Source organism: Lepisosteus oculatus, chromosome 6, assembly GCF_040954835.1.
Source record: "Lepisosteus oculatus isolate fLepOcu1 chromosome 6, fLepOcu1.hap2, whole genome shotgun sequence".
Taxonomy (NCBI): Eukaryota; Metazoa; Chordata; class Actinopteri; order Semionotiformes; family Lepisosteidae; genus Lepisosteus; species Lepisosteus oculatus.
The window spans coordinates 55,593,830-55,615,441 of record NC_090701.1 but is presented as its reverse complement, the minus strand read 5'-3'; the positions used below and the strand labels follow the sequence as shown (position 1 = coordinate 55,615,441).

At 36.8% G+C, this 21,612-nt stretch overlaps 1 protein-coding gene across 2 annotated transcripts in view; it reads left to right on the top strand.

Annotated features, from left to right (window-relative positions):
* Positions 1 to 20,290, top strand: part of LOC102684409 (L3MBTL histone methyl-lysine binding protein 4) — a 142,901-nt gene extending 122,611 nt beyond the window's left edge. Inside the window, exons 18-20 of one of the 2 annotated variants that reach the window (XM_069191600.1) lie at positions 11,404 to 11,573; positions 16,937 to 16,999; positions 18,352 to 20,290. In XM_069191600.1, the coding sequence (XP_069047701.1) occupies positions 11,404 to 11,573; positions 16,937 to 16,999; positions 18,352 to 18,507 (389 nt within the window). In that variant the 3' untranslated portion in view covers positions 18,508 to 20,290. The remainder of the gene's footprint in view (positions 1 to 11,403; positions 11,574 to 16,936; positions 17,000 to 18,351) is intronic. The other variant, XM_069191601.1, reaches the window with a different exon arrangement.
* Positions 20,291 to 21,612: the final 1,322 nt, after the last annotated feature.

Sequence of the window (21,612 nt, the reverse complement as noted above, 5' to 3'; positions counted from 1 at the left end):
GCCTTTTAGATTCAACACTATGGACCATGAGTTCTTAGCAGATCACCTTGAATCCTGTACATACGTGACTGGAACTACAGCCAAATGCTTTTGAGGCTTATTTGTCAGCCTGGGGATAATTTGTTGCCATTAATTCCAAAATTGCAATTTAAATTCCAAAGTTGCAATTTTAAGTCCAAAATTGTCCCACTCTCCTCAGGTGTTCTCCAAGGCTCAATTTTAGGACCAATACTCTTTTTAATGTTTTTATTTCCCTTAGGAAATCTTTTTGTCACATAGGTTTTCTGTTTTGAAGAATGTTTAATATTAATTGACAAACCACCTACATCGTAAGATTTTGTGGGGAATTTTTACATCCGATTGCTCAATTCATCCATGATGACAGGGACCATAATTTAAAAAGTAGTAAAGTAACATCTAAAATAAGGTTGGTCTCTCTTATGTATCTTGGGATCATCTGTTGTCTCTAAACACTTCCATTATCTTATCAAAAAGCATTTCCTCTCAAGTCACTTTAACAAAATAGGTAGTAATCCATTGTCTCCTTTTTACTGACTTCATTAGTTAATTGCTTGATCAATATTTTTCGCTTTCAAAGATGACTGTTTAGGTTCAGACAGCCTTAAGTACATTAATATTCTTTTGAAAAATGTTATACTTCTAAGCCTAGATTTTCATTTTAGTCCTTCAGTGCATATTTTATGTAGATGTATGTGCACACTTTTTATTCAGTGACAAACATCTGGCTTTGTTTGCACTGACAATCTGAGTGACATGGATGAGCCACTGTGTGTATGTGAGAGAACTGTTTGACTATTTGGAATTTAATTTTGCTTGAAAGACAAGAAGATATTCATGTTTTTCATAGAGTTCTCCACACAAAGTGAAATAACAAGAAACAATAGAATTTGAATTTGGGTGTGTAACCCAGAGGTGGGTTTAGTAAAAATGGGTCACATTTTACAATGTGCAACTCAGTCAACTTTCATTATAATGCTGTTGGTGATCATCGTGTGGTTTGTGAACACAGTGTCTGCAGAAATCAGGAAAATCGCCAGTGACTTTAAAGAGTTATTTCTTAGACATCCTGTCAGAATTCATCATGAATATGCAGTCATTGTTTTTTTAAAATGAAACCTAAGATGAGATTTTTCTGTATAGAAAACCTAACATGTTGATTAAAAATGCCACTATTTTAGGGATGCATCGATTTATCTTTTGCAATTGCATTATATCCTAAATTTTAAATAAACCAGATGCAAAAGTTAAGGTACTATACATCCACACTGTTCTTTATTGAACTGTTCTGGTCTCTGTCTGCTCTGGTGAGCTTTGTGAAACAGTGAGAAGTGCAGCAGAGAGTGATACAGAGATACAGTGTGAAAATGATGGGCTAAAACAGGTAGAGAAATTGTGAGACACATGAGAACAGATATGTTGAGAGTATACGTACAGGTGCTGCAAAAAAGGAAAGAGGGTGTGGAATGGCAGCTATTTAAATGTATGGATTTACACTTTACATCCCAGATCCAGGTCCGCCAGGTTATGTCAGTTTAGCTTTCTGTTGGCTTTTCATGCATTGAAAAGTCACAGTGTTTTGTATTGATTTACAATTATATCACTTCCCTGTGTAGTAAGAAAAATAAATGGACAGTGATTCACATTGACTGACATTAAATAACAAGTAAGCAGTGACCAGATACTTTTCAGTTAATAATAATAATAATAATTGATTAAACTTATATAGCACTTTTTTCTGGACACTCCACACAAAGTGCTTTAAGATAATGGGGACTCCCCTCCACCAACACCAGTTTGTAGGCCCTCAATTATAATGGTGCTGTGTTACATGAAGATCTGCAATGTTAATTTTGCATAAAATATATTATGTAAAATAAAACAGCATAGAACCTGTATTATATCCTTCTGTTTTTCTGCATCTTCATTCCTTCCTCTACATTGTGTCTCTGCATAAAAAGTTAAAAGAATAATCTGATGTAAAATGAGAAGAATATCTTTCATTTCAATGGAGTTCCCCGATAAACACAAACGAATTTAAAAAGTAAGCGTTACATTTCTTTTTCAATTTTCAGAGCCCTAAGAGATATAACAGAGCTTTTAAATAGAGATTAAAAATAAGTCAATCTCATTAAATCTCGTTTTGTAATTTATACAAGGGGATTTTGCTTCTATCGTGGATTATGACAATTGAAAATGGCAAGATTGTCATGCTGGTATTGAGAGTCAGAGGGAGAGGAGACAGTGTGTGGAGCTCAGTACTTGTACAATTACTTTGGACAGATACCCAGGTACCAGCAAAGAGTGACACCAAATGTAGCACAATGGAAAAAAGAAAGAAGAAAAGAGTCCTCTTAAAAACTCCTTTGGGGATGAAATGAAAATGCCAGTGCAGTTTGGTTACTCGAAGTGCCGTGGGAATTGGATAAATGAGCACATCCCCATTTTTTGTGCAGAGCAGTGGTTTGTTCTACAGCGGATGTTCTCAAAACCATGCAGAAGAAAACACACCCTGAGAGAAGTGTTTGTCATTTGGAGGGATAAGGTTCTTTTCACCCTTCCAGACATCACAGGGTCTGTCCTCAACGCCCGATCTCGGAAAGCCACAAAATTCCTCTTGGCTTCGTTTCAGTGACGTCTGTGATGGGCTCTGTGGTAGAACTGTAAGGGCTGGAGCTGCTCTGATTCCTGCTGCAAGGTTGACTGGCAGCTCCTCGGTTCTTGGATTCTGCGCTGGAAATCCCTGTGTTAATGAGATGTTTGGGTTTCCTAATGTGTAACGCTTCCACCAATTCAGTTTTTATATGCATTTAATTTCTGCGTGCTAAGGCAATAGTGTTTGTGCTTAACGCTGTGTTTGATCCCAATCCATTTCTCCTGAAATGTAATGAAATGTAAAAGAAGCTACAGTACATATTATATAAGTACAGCTAATTATGGGAAACTGTACAGATAATTAGATTGTATATCTTACTATAACATTCAAAATTTTCCATTAAGTAAAAATTAATCACTTTGTCTTCTGAAAATATTATAATCCAAAATCAAAGTGTCAGTATGCTGTTATGTTTAGTGAAAGTACTTGTAAAAGGAATAATTAACTTCTCCTATCGGAAACAAGAATATAATTTCAATTTTAATATGTCAGGCATCATCCAGTTCACTGGTTTATATGGAAAGTGATTCAAAGACTTAAAATCATACAGGTGCAAAAAATATCAGTAGGCATAATCACACTGGAAGTTAAGCTTCAGGCAAAGACAGCTGTTGGCAGCAAATTCCAATTCACCCTAACATCCAGGGCACAGTTTCTCTGCTAGCAGACGAAACCTCGACTGATTAGGTTTGTATTTCCATCACGGTGTGTGCCATACTGCTACTGTATATAATCAGGGGTTCTTTATCAGATTGCAGGAAATTCAAGTTTCACAAATGCATTTCTCATAGAAGTAATCTTTTCCTGAATGCCCTTTTCCTGTGTTCAGTCCGGCTGAGCTCAACACTGGACAACCTACTGTACTGTATCTCCCTTTGCCCGCAGTCCGCTGGCATGCCCTGTGTCTGCCGGCCACCACTCAGTTCTCTTGCAGTGACAATTGCTGGCCAGTAAACATTGAGCAGATTCGTACTGTAGTTATTTCTGAAATGCAGGTTTTGTTGCCATTGATGTTCTTTCAGAATCCTTATTTTTCTAGAATGTGCTCTGACAGAAATTAGGTTCTTTCGTTTGAGGAAGCATTAGAGCACGGAGGTTTCCTTTTTTACTATTATACCTAGTAAAAATATTCCACGACCCCGGCACTAAGCTTTATCAAGCATGATGAAAGTATTGCCATGGTAACTTGTCAAAGAGAATGTTATGCATCTGATGCAGCAAAATACAAAATGACAGTTTCATTACTCAGTCCTTCTGAATGAAATGCATTTTCTCCCTTGAGTCATATTCTAGCTATACGATTACATAACTGTTTAAAAAAGGTATTTTCTTTGTTTCCTCAACAGATAAAAATAGCTCAGATTAAAATCTGCAATACATAGTTTTAATGATTAATGAACATATATATATAAATATTACTAATGAATTTGTGAATGAAGAAAATTACCAATTTTCTCCTTCTCTTTATTTTTTTGTATTAGAATTTTCCAAATCATAGGCTCTGAGCCCCTACTTTAAATGCCCGACCTAAAAGATCAAAGATGTCTGATCAAAGCTGGTCTGCCTCTGTTCAGATTAATATGAAAGCTTCACTGTTTTTTTTTTTAATTCTGCATTGCAGGATGTTAATAGTCTCTCTTTTTAATTCACCATCACCAAAGGCATTAACAGCTACTGGTAACAATGTGTTTGCAGATAAAACAGGAAGCTGTGCTGTTAGGTGCTTTTGAGCCAGTGTACTATATGTCAGGGATGGATGAAGTCTAGGTATTGAATTAAAATGGGGTGTTGTTTTTTTTCGAAGGAACCTCAGAAAGGAGAGTTATAGTGAGCCTTAATTGGCAGATGACAGAGAATGGGATTGGGGACTAAACGAAGTAAAATAATCAAAATTTTAAAAAGCAAAAATAAATCAAAATTCCTGTTCTTAGATGATTGAGAGTTTAGGCTCGTTACTCACTGTCCTGAACAGATTTAATACAAGAGCTAAAAGGGTCCATGAATTATCTGTGTCTTATGTGTTGTCTTCCCTAGGTAGTTCAGTGGAATAATTGATCAGAGGAGCCTCCTGCTTCACATTGTGAGAATTCAGTGCAGTGGGCGTTAGAGGCTTCAGAGTGGCTTGTCCAGATTTAGACTCAGATTACAACAGAATCACAGGCTAGCTCCACCTGCTAGGTCTCACGTTTTAACTTTTTATTGACAGCTTTTGCTCAAAATGCGCCTGGCAGCCATCCGGCGAAGAGCTGCCATCAAGCTTTGGAGTCTGAGTCCGTCTTTGGTTAGTTGTTCAAACGTTTGAGTAAGCCTAGGCTGAGTTATTTTTAATATTTGTTGAAAACGTAATAGATTTAATAGAGAAATATCAGCAAACCAGTTTTACTCTGAGCTTCATTAGACAGAAGTTTAACTGGTAGCATGCAGTTTCCTGCCTTATAGTGATGATGTCTGGGAGCATTTATATTTTTGTTTTGTTTTTTTCTGTTAAAGTGTTTTGTTTCTATAGAGGTGCACTATTTATATACAGTATATTAATTTACCCAATGGGTTAAACATTACAGGTATCTCACTTTATGGGTCTTTCTGTAAGAAAAAAATAAATATACCAAGCAGATTCTCAACAGATGGCTTATATGTATTTAATCAATAAAAGTGTTCTTGGTTGAAAATGATTATTGCTCTGGAGAATCTGAGGCTGAGAACATGTGTTTTAATTACTGCAGCAGTTGTTTGACTTTTCATGAACTTGCAATCAGGTAGACCTGAGTTTATGTACTGTATATTCTTCAGGAAGCAACAAAGTCTAATATATCGGCAAGATAAGTCCAATGTGCTGAATGTGGCGGCAAACCACTTGCAGTTTTCAGTGTAACTATTATTATCAGACACAATGGCAATGATATTATTAATGTTCAAATTTAATATTTCACAAACTCTGGTTTTCTGAATTGCTGAAGGCATTTTCTATAACGCCAAAGAAAATGTTATTTAAAAAATACTGTGTTCAAAGGCTTATTTGTTTTCTCTGCCTCTGCTGTTGATTGTTTTTTAATGACGTTCAGTAGAACAATAATTCAGTCTCCCATTTTCTGTTTCTGTAAATTTCACTTACTTTATTATTGCTTAGTTTTTAAATGGTTCTGCAGTAGAACAGTTGTACTTTTCCCACTTTATGTGGGGTACTTTATAATTTATCAGTACTTTCTCCGTTAATCATTTAATTAGTATAATTGGTTTATTTTCAGCTACGACTTCCACGGTTATATTGATGATACTCAGACCTACCTGCATGCACAAAGCCTCAACTTGCACATTAAACAATAATCGAATATCTTAAAGACATACAGTTGTGAGTGCCTCACAACTCAGTAAAACTAAACTCAGTTCATTCAATTCAACAAGAAAAAGACCTAGATTATTTTAGTTGCCTCTTCCCATCAAGTCTCAAAATTAGACTGTCTGAAACTCACTTTTGTGATATACAGAAACTGTTCCCTTAAATTCTGTTAAAAACACAGAGGTGATCTTTTAAATCACATATTCTGAAATTCTGCAGAACATCCTTTTTCCATTTGCATAACATATTAGAACCAGTTCTTTCTCTCACTGATGCAGAGAAATTAGTTAATATTTTTATCTTCTCAAGGATGGACACCTTAGTGCTTTGCTATTTGGATCATTCAAGAAATGGCTAGTATGCCCACAAGTGTGTTGCTTGAGTGCTGACCAAGTCAGCAAAAAATAATAAGAGTTCCTTACACTTATATAGCACTTTTCTGAACACTCCACTCAAAGCTCTTTACAGGTAATGGGGATCCCCTCCACCACCACCAGTGTGCAGCCCCACCTGGATTATGCAACGGCAGCCATAGTGCACCAGAATGCTCACCACACATCGGCTTTCAGTTGGGTGGTGAACAGAGTGATGAAGGCATTTCATAGATGGGATTATTAGGAGGCCATGATTGGTAAAGGCAAATGAGAAATTTGGCCAGGACACCGGGGTGACACCCCTACTCCTTTCGAGAAAAGCCCTGGGATTTTTAATGACCACAGAGAGACAAGATCTTGGTTTTACATCTCATCCAAGGACGGCCCCTGTTTACAGTATAGTGACCTCGTCACTATACTGAGTCATTAGGACCCACATAGACTGCAGGGTGAGCACCCCCTACTGGCCCCACTGACACCTCTTCCAGCAGCAACCTTAGCTTTCCCAGGAGGTCTCCCATCCAAGTACTGACCAGGCTCACACCTGCTTAGCTTCAGTGGGTTGCCAGATGTGAGTTGTAGGGTGACATGACAAATGTGTTTCTCCTGATGCTGAAAAACCTGCACTGGTCAACGTTCTGATACAGGACAGACTTTAGTATTCTGTTGTTGACCTGCCAGGCACTGTGTGGTCTGTCTCCAGTGTGCCTTTAAGAGTTCATATCCCCACATGTTCCAGCTTACTCACTTAATACAACTGGCTCTTGGCTCCTCAGGGTGCCAGGAACATCACATCGGAAGTTAGGGGGTCAAACCTTTTGAGCAGTAGCCCCACATCCTTGAAAGTCTCTTCCTGACCATAGTCTCGCCTCAAAACTCACTTTTTTCAGTGGTTTTCAAGTCTTAACCTATTTCTCTCTTTTAATTTTACATTTTTAGTTTTTTGTGATATTGTTATTATTATTTTTCTGTTTAAAATGATTTTTACACAGAATGTTTACACAGGCCTCCATATGTATAATGTTGGTAAAGCACCTTGAGAATGCTCTGGATTGAAGGGCTCTGTATAAAAATAAAAATTGGTTGGTTGATAATCAACCAATTAATGTTAGAAGGCACTTTCTGCTTTTAAATTATAATGGATAATTATAATTATAATAGTGGATAAAATGGCCTTTATGTCTTTTATGATTAGAGATGCAAATATTTCTTTGTCACACTCGTTTTCCTTTATAGTTTTTGACATTAAAATGTACTGTATATCACTTTTCCACAGTTCTCTCAGTGTAACTGCCAAAACTTTCCAAGTTTTTGAGCTGAGCTACATTACTTCTCAGTATATTTCATTTTGTACAGGATTGTATAGGTATGGTGCGATCTCATTGATTTAGATGGATCAAACTATAACATTCTTGTTTGTGATGGTAATTCTGATCATTGGCATTACTGTATGAAATAAAAAATAACAAGAACACGCAGAGATCCTTTGATATTTCTGCATACTTGAATACAAATTTAATTTTATTCATGGCAGTGTCTTGTTATTTCTGTGAATTATTCAGTTTTGCAACATTAGCTGAACTTTCCCTGCTTTTTTGTGAGCTGTTTGGTAGCACTTTTGAATTACATGTTGTTGGTTGAACCCATGATCTTCTGAGCCTTCTAGTTCAAACCAAATTAAAAGATGTCAAATGTCTATCCAGTTTCGGGCAAAGCTTTTAAATTCCGTACATTGGCAGCAGATAGCTGTGTACAGCATATATCAAAATAACTATCATTTGAAAAAGCAAGAGCACTTAAATGAAACATACCGCATATAAATGTTCTTGATAAACTAGAGCTCAACAGCTGTATTCTGTAACAATTGAGGCTTCAAAGGAATCAGGTAATACTTGAAAGCCCTTAGATAAATAACTCTACTGTGTGTGCTCCAGTTCAGGCCTGTATTATTTGTCTCAGGTGGTGCCCCTTGCAAAAAAAAAATCTCCTACTGTTTTACTGATTAGTGGCAATAGAGATGCTTAATGTTTACCATTGAAACAAATCTCTTAGTTATGATTGTGCTCTATGTGTGTGATGTACAATCATGTCCGCTTTCTTTTATGCGTGTCATTATGAAGCGTGCTGGACCACAGAAGCATAGAGACTCACAGCAGGCATGTAGGATGACCTGTTGTGATGAACCGTCATTTCTCTAATCTGCAGCACATGATCTACCTAAGAAGTATGTACTGTATGCACCTGGAGCCACTTTAGAAAAGGAGCCCATCAGATATACTTTCATGCAGGAGCAATATAGCGTATGCAGATGCAAGGATGCATAAATGCTTTTTATTTTATGTGAAATAGACATTGTAATTCAACTCGTCAGTGTACAGTAGCTGGGCTGCTGCTGTATCACCCAAGTGTATTTCAGACCATGTATTTTCGATTGGATTGAGATGGCCGATCAAGAACTGATCTTGATTCTGAAGATCTTTTTTTATGTTGTTAATGGTTGTCTAATTAGATGTATTAGATCTGAAGAAGGCTCCACGGCTTGAAAAGGTTTGTGTTTTCTTTCTTCTCTTTCCAGCAGGGAATAAACCTATTACTTGTTCCTTTGCAGCCTACGCATGCTGACGCAGCTACCCACCTGAACTAATTACTGTAGATGTATGCTTTGGGTCATTGTCATACTCGATTGTCCATTTTTGGCTAAGCTTAAGATTCTTGTAGAAGAAGCCAGGTGCCTGGCTAAAATGTCCTAGTACTGTACATGTTGAAGTCCTTAAAAAGTGCTTCAAGACCCATAGATACGAAACAGCCCTAAAACATAATAGATCCCTGCCATATTTTACTAGAATATGGACTTAAAAATTCGAGTATAACATTTTTAGAATTTATTGAACGAGACACATTATCCAATCCTTGACTCATTCTGTTATACAGTATGATGTAATGTTCCTGTTTCACAGAGGTATGAATAAAGATGTTAGGCACTAGTGTATGCAGCTTTTGGAAAGCTTAGCTCTTAGGAAGTGAAGCCGCCCTTATCATATTTTAAGTGCTTTGGAATCTTTTGGGATTAAATGTGCTATAACATGAGGTCTTTTCTTTCTCAGCATTGTGAGAAATATTTAGTATGCATTATTCAGCAGTACACTGAGGTTTTTCCAAGCTGGCAATGAAAGTGAAAGCATGTTTGTCTTCCCTGTAGGATTTTTTAGTATTTGCAGTACCAGGAACACTGCTTCCTGAATACTGCTTAGGATTCATAAATGTACTTAAAATAAAAAAAATACCTTAAACACTGTATATAAAAACAAAGGTATATACTTAAACACTTGAGGAAAATTAAGATATTTTTCTAGTATTTAACTTAGGTCAATTATTTAACTTAGGTAAATGTGTTCATGTTTTAAGTGATAAGTGTGAAACGTTAAGGTTGCTCTAATATGTAGTTGTTGTTTTTTTTACAGTTAAAGATGTTTTGTGCCTTATAATTGTTTATTTTGTATCAGAAAAGGTCATAAAAGTAATTTATGACTCTACAATAGCTTTCAAGGGATGAATATATATGGAATGTCCCCTTATTAAAGTATTTTATCCTCTCACTGTGGAACAAAGTGAAATGATGCACTGAAAGCTTTAGCCCTGAAGTATTTCCTGTACACTTGTCAAACGCAGGCCTGACATGTTCCACTGCACAAATCAGCCAAAATGATATAGCATGCAGAGTTACCATGCAGAAGATTACACCGCAACTGTATGAGCTCAGTAATTCACTTACTTGAGAGAGTAAAAAGCTCTGACTACACTGAAAGAGCCCTTTGGAGCAGCAGCTTGTTACAGTACAGCCTAATAACGGAGCTGTAGCAGCTAACCTTGACTCTATCGGTTCACTTCCTGTGGCATCATACAGTGTGAGAGGCTGAAGATTCCTTCAATGACTTAATGGTAATTGACATGGAAGCAGGGGGAGCTCAGCCAGTAGGCTCCTAAAGGGTCCTGTCTGTAATAGTATCTGAAAGGTACAAGGAGGTGAGGGGAAAGCTTATTGAACATTTAAGCACTGAGAAACCTAGGTGTACATTTGAAATACAGTAAATACTTGGTAAATCTACAGTTACATTTATATTGTTTCTATTATATTTTCTATTCTTTTTTTTGCCCCTGGTCTTTTTTTGCCCCTGGCCTGGCAGATTCTGGGTTCAAGACTCAGCTGCTGACTCTGCTGTCGTACCCCTGAGTGAGGTTCTTCACCCCAGTTTCTCCAGCCCTCCCAGCTGTATAAGTGGGAGGTAATGTTACCCCTGGGATGGACTAGTGTCCCACCCAGAGGGGAGGGCACATGCTCTCTCTGTTCACTTAACATTACAGAAACCAGGAAGAGCTCTGGGCCAACGAGCCACTGAGGTTCTGGTGTGGAAAATGGTTTTGGTACGGGACAACAACATCCAAACTTGTTTGATTAAATTGCAAGTAGGCTCAAAAGCATTAAAAAGCAGGAACATTTAGCAAAAATACAGAAGGTACTAACTTTCCTAAATTACTGTTTTTATACAGTTTATTAAATAACTATCCTGATAGTGAAGTAGAAAGACTATTAAATGTCTTAACTGTCTAAATGAATGAAATTTCAATGAAAGAACAAGAAAAATTAATTTCACATTGATAAATGTGAACAAAGACAAGACTTTTTGGCTGTAACTGTACATCTTCTTCATTTATGTACTTGTTCCTTTCCTCCACTCAAACCTATATCATATTTATTTCATTGGAAAACTCAGCGTCGAATCTAAAATAAAGGTGTTTTAAGCTCAAGGAAAATCTTTCAGTACACTTTTGGTCGTCTTGAAATAGTATGAATTTATTCACCTGGGATGCTGGAAATGTCATCTGTGAGCTCAGCTGGTAACAGGCACTTGTTTTCAAAACCTGATTTGCACAGGTGACGCTTGCACTCTGCCGATGACAGGTCCGTGGGGGGTGTGCGCAGGAGTAACCGGGCGCTGTCCTGTTCTGTTCTCTTGCAGACTGCGGCTCTGACAGCATGCAGCAGGCCCTGCACCAGTCTGTCTTCCTGTCAGCCATGTCTGCCCACCCCAGCCGCGACCTGCCGCTGTGCTGGGAGCAGCACTGCAAGCTCCTGCCCGGGGTGGCCGGTGTGCAGGCCAGCCAGGTGCTCCACTGGACTGCAGATGAGGTAACACTGCTGCACAGCAGATGCTGCCGGCGCCCTGGCCAAGCAGAGCCTGCCTTTAGCATGCTTTCATGTGGGATCAGCTTGACTCTGTTCATTTGTTTCACGCCAAGGCAGCGACACGCACAGTAACTGGCTTCTGTCAAAGTGAACAGAAATACCCACCTTGCCGTCTGCGTCACGTGTGTGGTTTCTTCTTGGTGTTGTTCCTTCACTTCTGCTTTTGGAATCAGCGCTGCCGTGCACCTAGTCCGTCAAACAGATGGTGCTGTTCGTGCAGATGGTGACTTTGCAAGGAAGGATAGTTATGCTAATATATGCCATATATCCCAGATATAAGATTTCCTTCTGGTGAAGTGTGCAAGCTTTGTTTAATCAAATGACATCTGAGTGAATATTTTCTTCTGATATAGTGCCTAGAAGAAGGCTGTGAATCCCTGATATAATTATGGCAATTACAATTTCTTACCATGGTACCTTAGTTTAAGAAAAAGTGTCTGTACCTAAGTAACATAAAGGGTATAAATTTACCACTGCAATGCTGTCTGAGATGCAGTGTTGTCAGAAGTAAAAAAAAGAATTAAGAATTAGTGTATGTGAAGCAATAAAGCACACCTGGTTTACATACAGTTACACAATTAAGGTGGTTTAATAATTGAGTGAGAAGAAAATCATTGATTGACTATCTGGCCGTTCGTTCATCAGCTGAAGCTGAACCCAGAGTGGGTCAGGTGGCAAGACAATGATCCTGGTTCACAACAGAATGACTTAGGAAGAAGAAATTTCACATGAAAATACATCTTATAGCTTTCTGATTTAGGTTTACTCATGTCATTTTCATATTTTAATAAGACTTTCATGAGGATCCAGTTGTGTTTTAGGTCTACAATATATGAGAATATAGAACAGTCTTCCACAGAGTTACTGTATGCAAACATTTTCACAGTACAATAGACCTACGAAGTCTTTACATTTTCAGGGCTCTGATCTTATTCCAGTTCCCAAAAAAATATACTGCCTCAAAAGTAGATTTTAACTGTTTAATGTAATAAAATGTGTCTTAATGTTACTGGTGTTTTGTTAAGTCTTATTGCATGTTGAATCATGAAGATTATTCTAAATAGATCTCATTACAAACTGTTGATCTGAATTTTGATATAAATGGGTGTACTGATTTTTCTGTTAATATGTTTCTTAAATGTGAAGGGAGATAGCTTTCACCATTTTTAAAAAGAATATTTAAAATGTTGATAGTTTTGCTCTATTATACCCAGCATTTAAGAGTTACCAGAATTTGGCCATATTTGCACTGGAGAGAACAAGAAGCTCAGTTTGGCTGTGGGTAAAGACCTAGTTATTTTTATAATCATCAGAAAATAACTGCATTTTGCAAATGCAATCTAAAATTTAAACTTCTTTTCATTCTTGTGCATTAAAACAGAGGTTCGGCATTTTGATTTTATTTTTAAATGGTCATGGATTACAGCTGGAGAGAACTTTGCTGCAGGAATTTGCTTCTGTTTAGAGGTGTTTTCAATTAAGCAAGTGACCTGATGCGTGTAAGAAAGAAAAGAGAATTGTTTGATGTTGGATTTGCATTTCAGTCCCTTGAAATTGTAACCTTTTCATACAAAGAGTGATTTCTTGTTTAATCTTAAGAATCTTCTCTCAGCAGGTATTTTTATTTTCCAGGGTGAAGCATATGTATCGTTTTAATCCAAATGCAGATGGTCCCCCCAAATTTTGGATTTCTGTTTCCTTTGAAGAGATAATTATTGCAAATATACAAATGTCCTGAAGTTAGATCTATTTGCTAGTCATTTGGCACATAAATGAAGTATTTGTGTTAGGTTTTAGTACCTAAGTAAGGCTGGGCTTGGCCAGTGCTTTGATGGGAAATCTCTAAGCAGATGGTCCATGTCTTTGAAAAATTGGTAGTATGTTATTTTCTAAAATGTGGCACAACAGCAACAAACAGCATACACATTGATAATTATTCTTAGTTTTAGGAACATTAAGATGCAGATTTTAGTAACAGCAAACTAAAGGAGTAGACAAGCTGTTAAAGGATGTTATAGTTAAAAGGATCAAGCCAAACTCCCACTGCCAGAATTTACACATACAACTGCTTATTCAGAGCTTGCCTTGAAAGAAGAAAAACAACAGTGCAGTGTTGTTATCTGTAGCTTTTTATTTTTTCATCCTACATTGATTTACAGTACTATTTCTAATCCATTTTAATGCTTAAATGTAAGGACTACAACCACTTTCCCAACAGTTTAGTATTTATCATAGTTTTAAATTATTTAAATTAAATCTATGTAAACATTAGTTAATGCAAGAGGACTGTTGTATTTGTGTTTTTAGTTGTATTTGCTCGTTGCTGTACCTTATCTTTTACAGTATCCGTGTTTGCAGTTTGTCCCTAGGCGAATGGTCTGTCAAAATGTGATCCAAAACTGAGACAGAGTGATAGTGATAGTGATAGTGATAGTCGGCTTTCAATTGCTTTTTCACTTGGAATTTCTCCTGTTATCAGTTGTCTCCTATTACCTGCTATCTTTGTCAGTAAATGCCTGTTCTAATAATCAAAATTATTACTTTTTAAATGAAATTCTTGTTTAATTTGAATAGTTTTCATTTTAAAAGTGCTCAACAATTCAAATAAGGCAACATTTATTTAAGCATATGGGAAATGTGAGGTCTGAAAGGCCACATAGGCCTTCCTTGTGATGGTGAGAAGTCATTAATCTTGTTTGGAAGAAGCACATTTTGCTCACAGTTGAAAGTACGTTTATAATGTTAATAAAATAAGACCGATTACAAACAACAGGAGGACATTCTGCCCACTTTTCATGGCTAATTGATCTTAGGATCTCATCCAGACATGAAAGAACTCAGTGTTTTGGCTTCAACAACATGGATGGTTAGCTAGTTCTATAGACCTGCAATCTGGTTGCATGAAGAAGTTTCCTCCTGTTCTTGGTTTGAATTGCACTTCCATGTAGTTTCCATTTCAGTCCTCTGGTTCATGTTTCACTGAATCCCCTTGATTGACCTTGTCAGTGCCTTTGGGGATTTTTTAATATTTTAATCAGATTCCCTTGTAATTCCCTTTGGTCAAGGTTCAGTTATTTTAGCATGTCAGTGTAGGACTTGCAATATCTTTTCTGTCATGTGGTGACCAAACTTGTGCACAGTATTCTAAATCTTCTAAGGGCTTGTTGTAGATGGTTGTGCATTACAAAGTTAAATGCATTTGCTATGCGTTGGTCAGGTGTGTAGTGTGTTTTGGTCCTATTAAAATTAAATAAAACGCCATTGGAAAATGTACTTACTAAACAGGCCTTTAACTACTATAGTTCTTTAATTCAAGGTGGTGGGTTGTACAGTAAATGAGTAAAATGTGACTAAAAGTGACTACAAAGTTGATTAGTGACCACTAATAAGTGTGACCTGTTGATGCCTTAGCAAGGAGGCCTTGGTAAGGGCAGATTCTGCAAATTCCAAATTCCATTATTGTTATGTCTTCTTTACATATCTCTTAAAAACTGTGTTAAAACCTTAGAAATATAATTAAGGATTTTTAATGAATTAATATAGCCGACTGCCTTACTTGTAGCATGATTTCCTTGTGAGAGTTCAGATCTTCTGTTGTTTAATTCCTGTAGGACCTTAATGTCAATGAATCACAAAAATAACCACTACTTTGGCTTGTCCTTATGTCAGATTTTATAGAGTGGGCTTTTTAACCAGGCATTTAAGGGAAAGATGGTAACACATGCTTTTTGTTTGGTCTGTGTATTAGTACATGTGATGTTATTCAATTTGCTACAGTATTTAATTCAGGGAAACAGTGCTGTCTTACTGCTTAAATAAGTATTGGAATAAATGTCTGGATATATCCTCTTATTCTCCTGCAATAGTTCTCCCCACTCCTTTTACAAATACAAGATGTGGAATATTCAATATAACATTATATAAAAAACTACCACCACTGCTACCAGTCTTCATGATCATACTGTCTTGTAACAGTCCTGTGCTGACAGTGTAATATTCCAGACCAACTGGCATCCCTGTATTTGCCCTGTTCTCATTTCTTTATTGTCACTATTGACAAACTGTGACCTTTTCAGATTAACAAATCAAATATTTAAAAAACTTTCCCAGTGACCTTACATTCTCATAAAAGCATTTAGAATATGTGCATTTGCAGTAGCACTTTCATAAGGTTTTCCAAACCTTAATACTGTTGCATAACTAAATTCAATTATTTTGGATACTAAAATATTCTAAGATTTTTGTAATATTGAGTCATTTCAATTGTGGTGTGATCTCATTTGTACAGTAATAGAATGGGTTTAAAACATGCTCACAAACATACTGGAAATGCCAGCATTAAGAGTTCAATTCAGATGTACAACAAAAATGCAAACTGGCATTCAGCTTCCAGGCTGTGTTCACTGGACAGAAAAAAAACACTACAGAATAAATCACCGACAGACTCACATCACGGGCAGTGTATTGTAGCTTTTTTGAACATTTGAATCCATGATCCTCTGGTTAGAAATGCAGAGTTCTAACAGTTAGGCTACAGTGCTGCACTTGTATTTTAGCTGCCCCTATCTGGCCTGGGGGGGCAGAGTCCTAAAAAACAGATAGCCCCAATCAAAACACTGAAGAAAACAGAGACATGGAGAGCCAGTTTAAACGTCAGAAAACGAGGAAGACCCAGAAACCGTTGGGAAGCTGTTCAGGATATTTAACGCCTCCAGAAGAAGTCACCCGCCTCAGGTATTCAGGGTGTGGAAGGCACCCCAGTGTTTCACTTTCGACTGTTTAGCACAAGTGACACAAGGAAGCTGCTGAGGAGTACAGAAAGGACTGAAGACAAAGGAACTTGTTAAAGGGAAAAACCAGACTGGATGAAGCACGTGACAACAGAGATGGATAATTTCCCGTAATCTTTCAGGCTTCATGGAAGCAGTTGTTTGTGAAAGCAGCCTTTAAAAGGATGACAAGAAGGCACACCCAGTCCCAGTGTGTTACAAATTATTCATGGTTTTGCAGCTTTGGGCGCTGTAATTTACTTCAGCAGTGCTGCTGCTTTAATGTACAGTAAATTACTAGATCAAAAGTAAGGCCGGGTGTGGTGAGGATATTCAACAATTCACAGAAGCATTGTGTAGTACTTTTGTTTACTTTGTTTTAAAGTCATCTTGTACCTGGTGTGTGGGTGTGTGTCCTTTGTAAGACAGAGCAATAAAAACTGAGAAGTTTCTAATTACAGCTAATTCTGGAAGTGTAGCATTTAAAGTACTTTTTAAAAAACTTTTATTATAATGAGATGTTCTCATTCTGTCTAGGTGGCAAGCTTTGTGCATTCTCTCCCTGGTTGTGAGGAGCCAGCCAAGCAATTTAAAGATGAGGTAAGCAGAGATACATTTGCTAGAAGACTCCCTGGTGTTTTACATTCTGCATTTAAAGTAATGAATATTAATTCCCTTTTATAATATCCGGTTAATTATGTGGAACAGGTGCAATGTAGCTTTTACTACAGATTACAGGATACATTTGCAAGTGTCAAACTTTCTGACATCGGGGACTTGACAATTATTGGCAAAGTGGATTTGAGGAATGTCTACAGAAACATTCCAATAAAGAAAAAAACTGCTTTGTTTCATGTATATTAAAATAGAATATGTGAGAGAATATGAAGTGAACTGTTAGTGGAGAAAAATCACAAACCTCATAAATAACTTGAACACTGTAAATCATATCTGATGTATCATATCTAAAATTGGGCTCACAACTGTAATATGCTAATACTTTTAGACAAAATATATATTGCTGAAATACAAAAGTTGTGTTCAGTTTACAGAACAGAGTACAGTGTTATGAAGGGTAGATATTCCATTTACTATTCTTTCAGTCTAGTCCCACATCTGCTCGTGCGTTACAACAGTCAGTCTCTGTCTGTACCTTTTCATAACTGATGTCATCAGTAAAGAACGTCTTTTTGTAAACGAGTTAACGAGTAGACTCAGATGCAAAATCTGGGTCTTTCACTAGCACAAACGTTTTCTTCACTTGTCGGAAATAAGAACGCCGCCTTCATTCTTGCAACTGTAGTGCGAGCAGTTCTGCACAGCATGTTCCTGAAGAGCTGCTGTATAGCGCCGCGCGAGTATTTCTCCACAGGTGCGTGGAGATTCTCCACAGTCCAGAACTGCTTGGCAAAGGAGCTGCAGGAGACTGGCTCACTCCATCTATAAACCAATAGGGTCAGATGGAGGCCAAGAGTGGCCCTTCATCGGATTTTTACCATTATTATTAGCTTTATCCACCTACTGTATATATATACACACATTTATTTATTGCCCATGGCAAAAACTAAGTATGAAAGTAAAAAATGATTTCATTGTTATGTCTTTCTCTGCAACACTGGATAAAGGTTTTTCTCTAGAAACTGCATATGCTATTAGCCAACGACTGCCTCAGGCTGGGGCGACAGGCTTACTCGCTCCCACCTCTCACTCAACCAGTTGCTGTACCTGCATTTACTTTCTCATTATTATTAATGACTTTTTTTAAAATTAATCTGCATTTCAGAGTGAACATAGAAAACATTTCACAATGGAAAAAGAGACTGAAGCAATTAAGTATAAAGAAAATAAATGAAAAGAATCCATAGCTGTTTACCATATATGAAATGGTATTAAAATCTTTATATTTGAATTAGACAATAATCAGACAATGTGACTTGTGTGTTCTCTTACAGCAGATCGATGGAGAGGCCTTCTTGCTGATGACTCAGACCGACATAGTAAAGATCATGAACATCAAACTGGGTCCAGCTTTGAAGATCTACAACTCCATCCTGATGTTTCAGTATGCAGAAGAAAAAACATCAGGAAACAACGAGCTGAATACCTGAAGCAAAAGACAGCTCTCGATCTCCTAAGCAGCCAGCACACAAATGTGGCATAACAACTTTGGTGTATAAAATATGCTAAAGAGATAAGAATGAATAGATTTTTGCTATTACTAAATGACTGTCATTGACCATGGACTTTGGGTCCGGTGGCTCTATTTCCCTAGTGCATTGTACAGAGTCACTGGACACAGCCTCCACTTATTGTCTGCCTTTAATGCCATTAAAATACAGTGGCTTATTTAATTGCACAAAGGTGCAGTCCGCATTTTTATGTGCTTGTTTGCTTTTTAACTGAAGGACTACAGAGCTGACAATCACCAAACACACTTTTTTTTTTGTGGTGGTTTAGCGTTTCTAACCTGAGCCATCGAGGTGCTATTTGTTCCTAGAATACAACAGAGAAAGTGAAACCTGCAGCCTTTTACTTCACTTGCACAGTGAGATCTTGTCTTGTGGATGAGAACTAAGAGATAACTAAAGCTGTGTTGTCTTATTTAATTTTGTTCTTCTCTGTACAACTGCTGTATAATTTGACCACACGTAAGGATTCACTTATTTATTGTGGACTAGTTAAGTATTTAGAAGCATTTGCTGGATTGAAGGAAATTAATATATTTAAGACTCTTGAATACCAAAAGGATTTGTTTTAATTGTGAAAAAAGGAATATTTTATACTTTCAAAAGTATTTTAGAAATATTAATAATTTGGATAAATGCAAAATGTTCTTGCTAATATAAAGAAATATTAATTATAAAGAAATATAATTCTTTTCAACATGAGAGTTCTTCATATTTTACAGTAAAGTACATTCTATTCAATATTGTAATTGGTTTTGTAGCTGGTGCTAGGCATGACATTTCAACAGTTTTAATGTTTCTTTTAAATTTGAGAAAAACATGTCATTGCAAACTACAAACTAAGTGATTGTATTATGGCTTATCAAACTTGGTTTTCAGAACTTTCAATGTCTTCATTATCAGTGTGTGGAATGCAGTAGGCTACTAAACCCACAATCTGGAGACAAAGACATTGGTGTGTTTGAAAACTAACTTTACTAACTTTACTGCTTCAATAGGATTGCTTATTGTTTAGAAAAATGGCCAACTGTGATGGGCTGTATGACCTGTTCTCATCATAAAGTTTTCTTATTTCTTAAGTTCTTCTACAAATAACAAGTGCTATGTATTCTGTATAGAAAGATGACTCATATTTTGGCCATTTAAGAAAGCCTTTACAACTTTGTGTGGATTTCCAGAACTGAATTACTTTACTGTGTTATTATTTGTTTTATACTTAGCAAAAAATTGTAATACAGTATAAAAAAAGAATGGTATATATTTATTATTGAAATTTTTGATCAATTTGTTATTGTTCCTGTTGTAAACTTTGTTTAAAAAAATAAAAAGGTGGGAGCAGCTTAAATATTATTACCTGAACATCTGTACTGAACACTATGTATAGGAATGAATTCGTTTTAAATAACTGTTTCCTTTTATGGGGTTTGCTCTAACCCAGTATTCAAAGATACACAAATAATTTAAATTGCTTGATTCTGTCTCGTTCTGTTGTATAATCCTGTTTTGTTTTTCCTAAACAATGTAATTTCTCTGTAGAGCATGGTACATGCCACAGCACAATTAGAGTTTCCCCCAAAATACAAAAATCTTTTGAACTAAAAAGTGTGCATACTTGTAAACTGTAAAATAGTTTCTAACTGGTGGCTTTACACTTTCTATAATACAGGCATTTGGATCACCAAAATAAATCACATACACATCAAAAGCAGGGTTTTGTCATTTATTCTCTATCTACTGTACATTCCCCATTGTTTAATATTCTGTGTGTAAACATACTGTAGAATGTGCATGCATGTTTTCATGCATACACTTTCCTGGATTACTGATTCCACTTTCCTCTGAAACACCTATATGTACGGTACAATGCATTCAAATACAATGAAAAACAACATATAATTACAGATAATGGTAATTATATAACATCTGGTGTTAAAAAGTTAAGAAGTTTATGAGGAGGTCAAATAAATACTCCCTGGCTCTGTGCACATCTTTTCTGGCACTTATCCCTCCACTCCAACTTCACTTGTTGTAGCTGCCTCCCTGGTTCATTACTCATACAGTTAGTGAGAGGGGATGCAACAGTGCAGTCATTTCCTTAGCTAGGCTTGTTAATGCCAAAGTACTGTATTAGTACTATTCCTTTATACTCGTTAGCATGTTCTCTCATTACAATAATTTAACTGACCCGACTTCAAATAACCAATGAAGAGCTGAATGAATTACTTTGTTTTTAAATACCTCTATGAAGGTTGGAATAAAAAAGAGCATTAATAAATTATTATACATCTGAGATAACTGGGATAGCCATTGGTAAGCGCAAAGTGAGATATAGCAAAATTACAGAGAAGGGTCATGTAAAAAGAACTCCCTGAAACATTTCACTGTGCTTTCTGTAAAAAACTTTCAGTGTGAAAGCACGCATTAAACCCTGCATAATATGTAAGGGTAAACTACCCTACACTGCTGTTTGTGTCACATCTACATTGAGCTTACATGTATGGTATTTCTTCAGTTGAGATTGATCTTGTCTTGGTTTTCTGTGGGGTGGTTTAAGGACCAGTACAACTTGAATGTGAAACTATGATTGTGACTGAGTGTTACGACCCCAAGTGTCTAGGGGAAAAGGGGTGTAACATTTAGGCTAATTCTTTTGGAAGCAGGGGGATTCTGGTGAGGGACGAGGAAGTATGATAACAAGGGTAAGGAACTAGAGTGGTGCCAAAGGAAAGAAGATAACAAAAAATGGAGCTGGCTAGGACAGTGAGGGAAAGCTAATCTGACTACAAAAGAAACCCCGAAACACACGGTCTTCGGCGTCTTCAACACCCTAGCTAACCTGCACTGACTACCCAAAACCAAGACAAACGGCACTCACCCGTACTAAACTAGTGTACTAATACAAAATCAACTAAGTGTGTAAGTGTACCCAACAACCTAAACTAACCTTATATACAAAAGTTCACACAAAAACACAAGTGAACCAGGAAGACAAATAAGGGAAAACAAGAGTAATAAATAGGAGCCGGG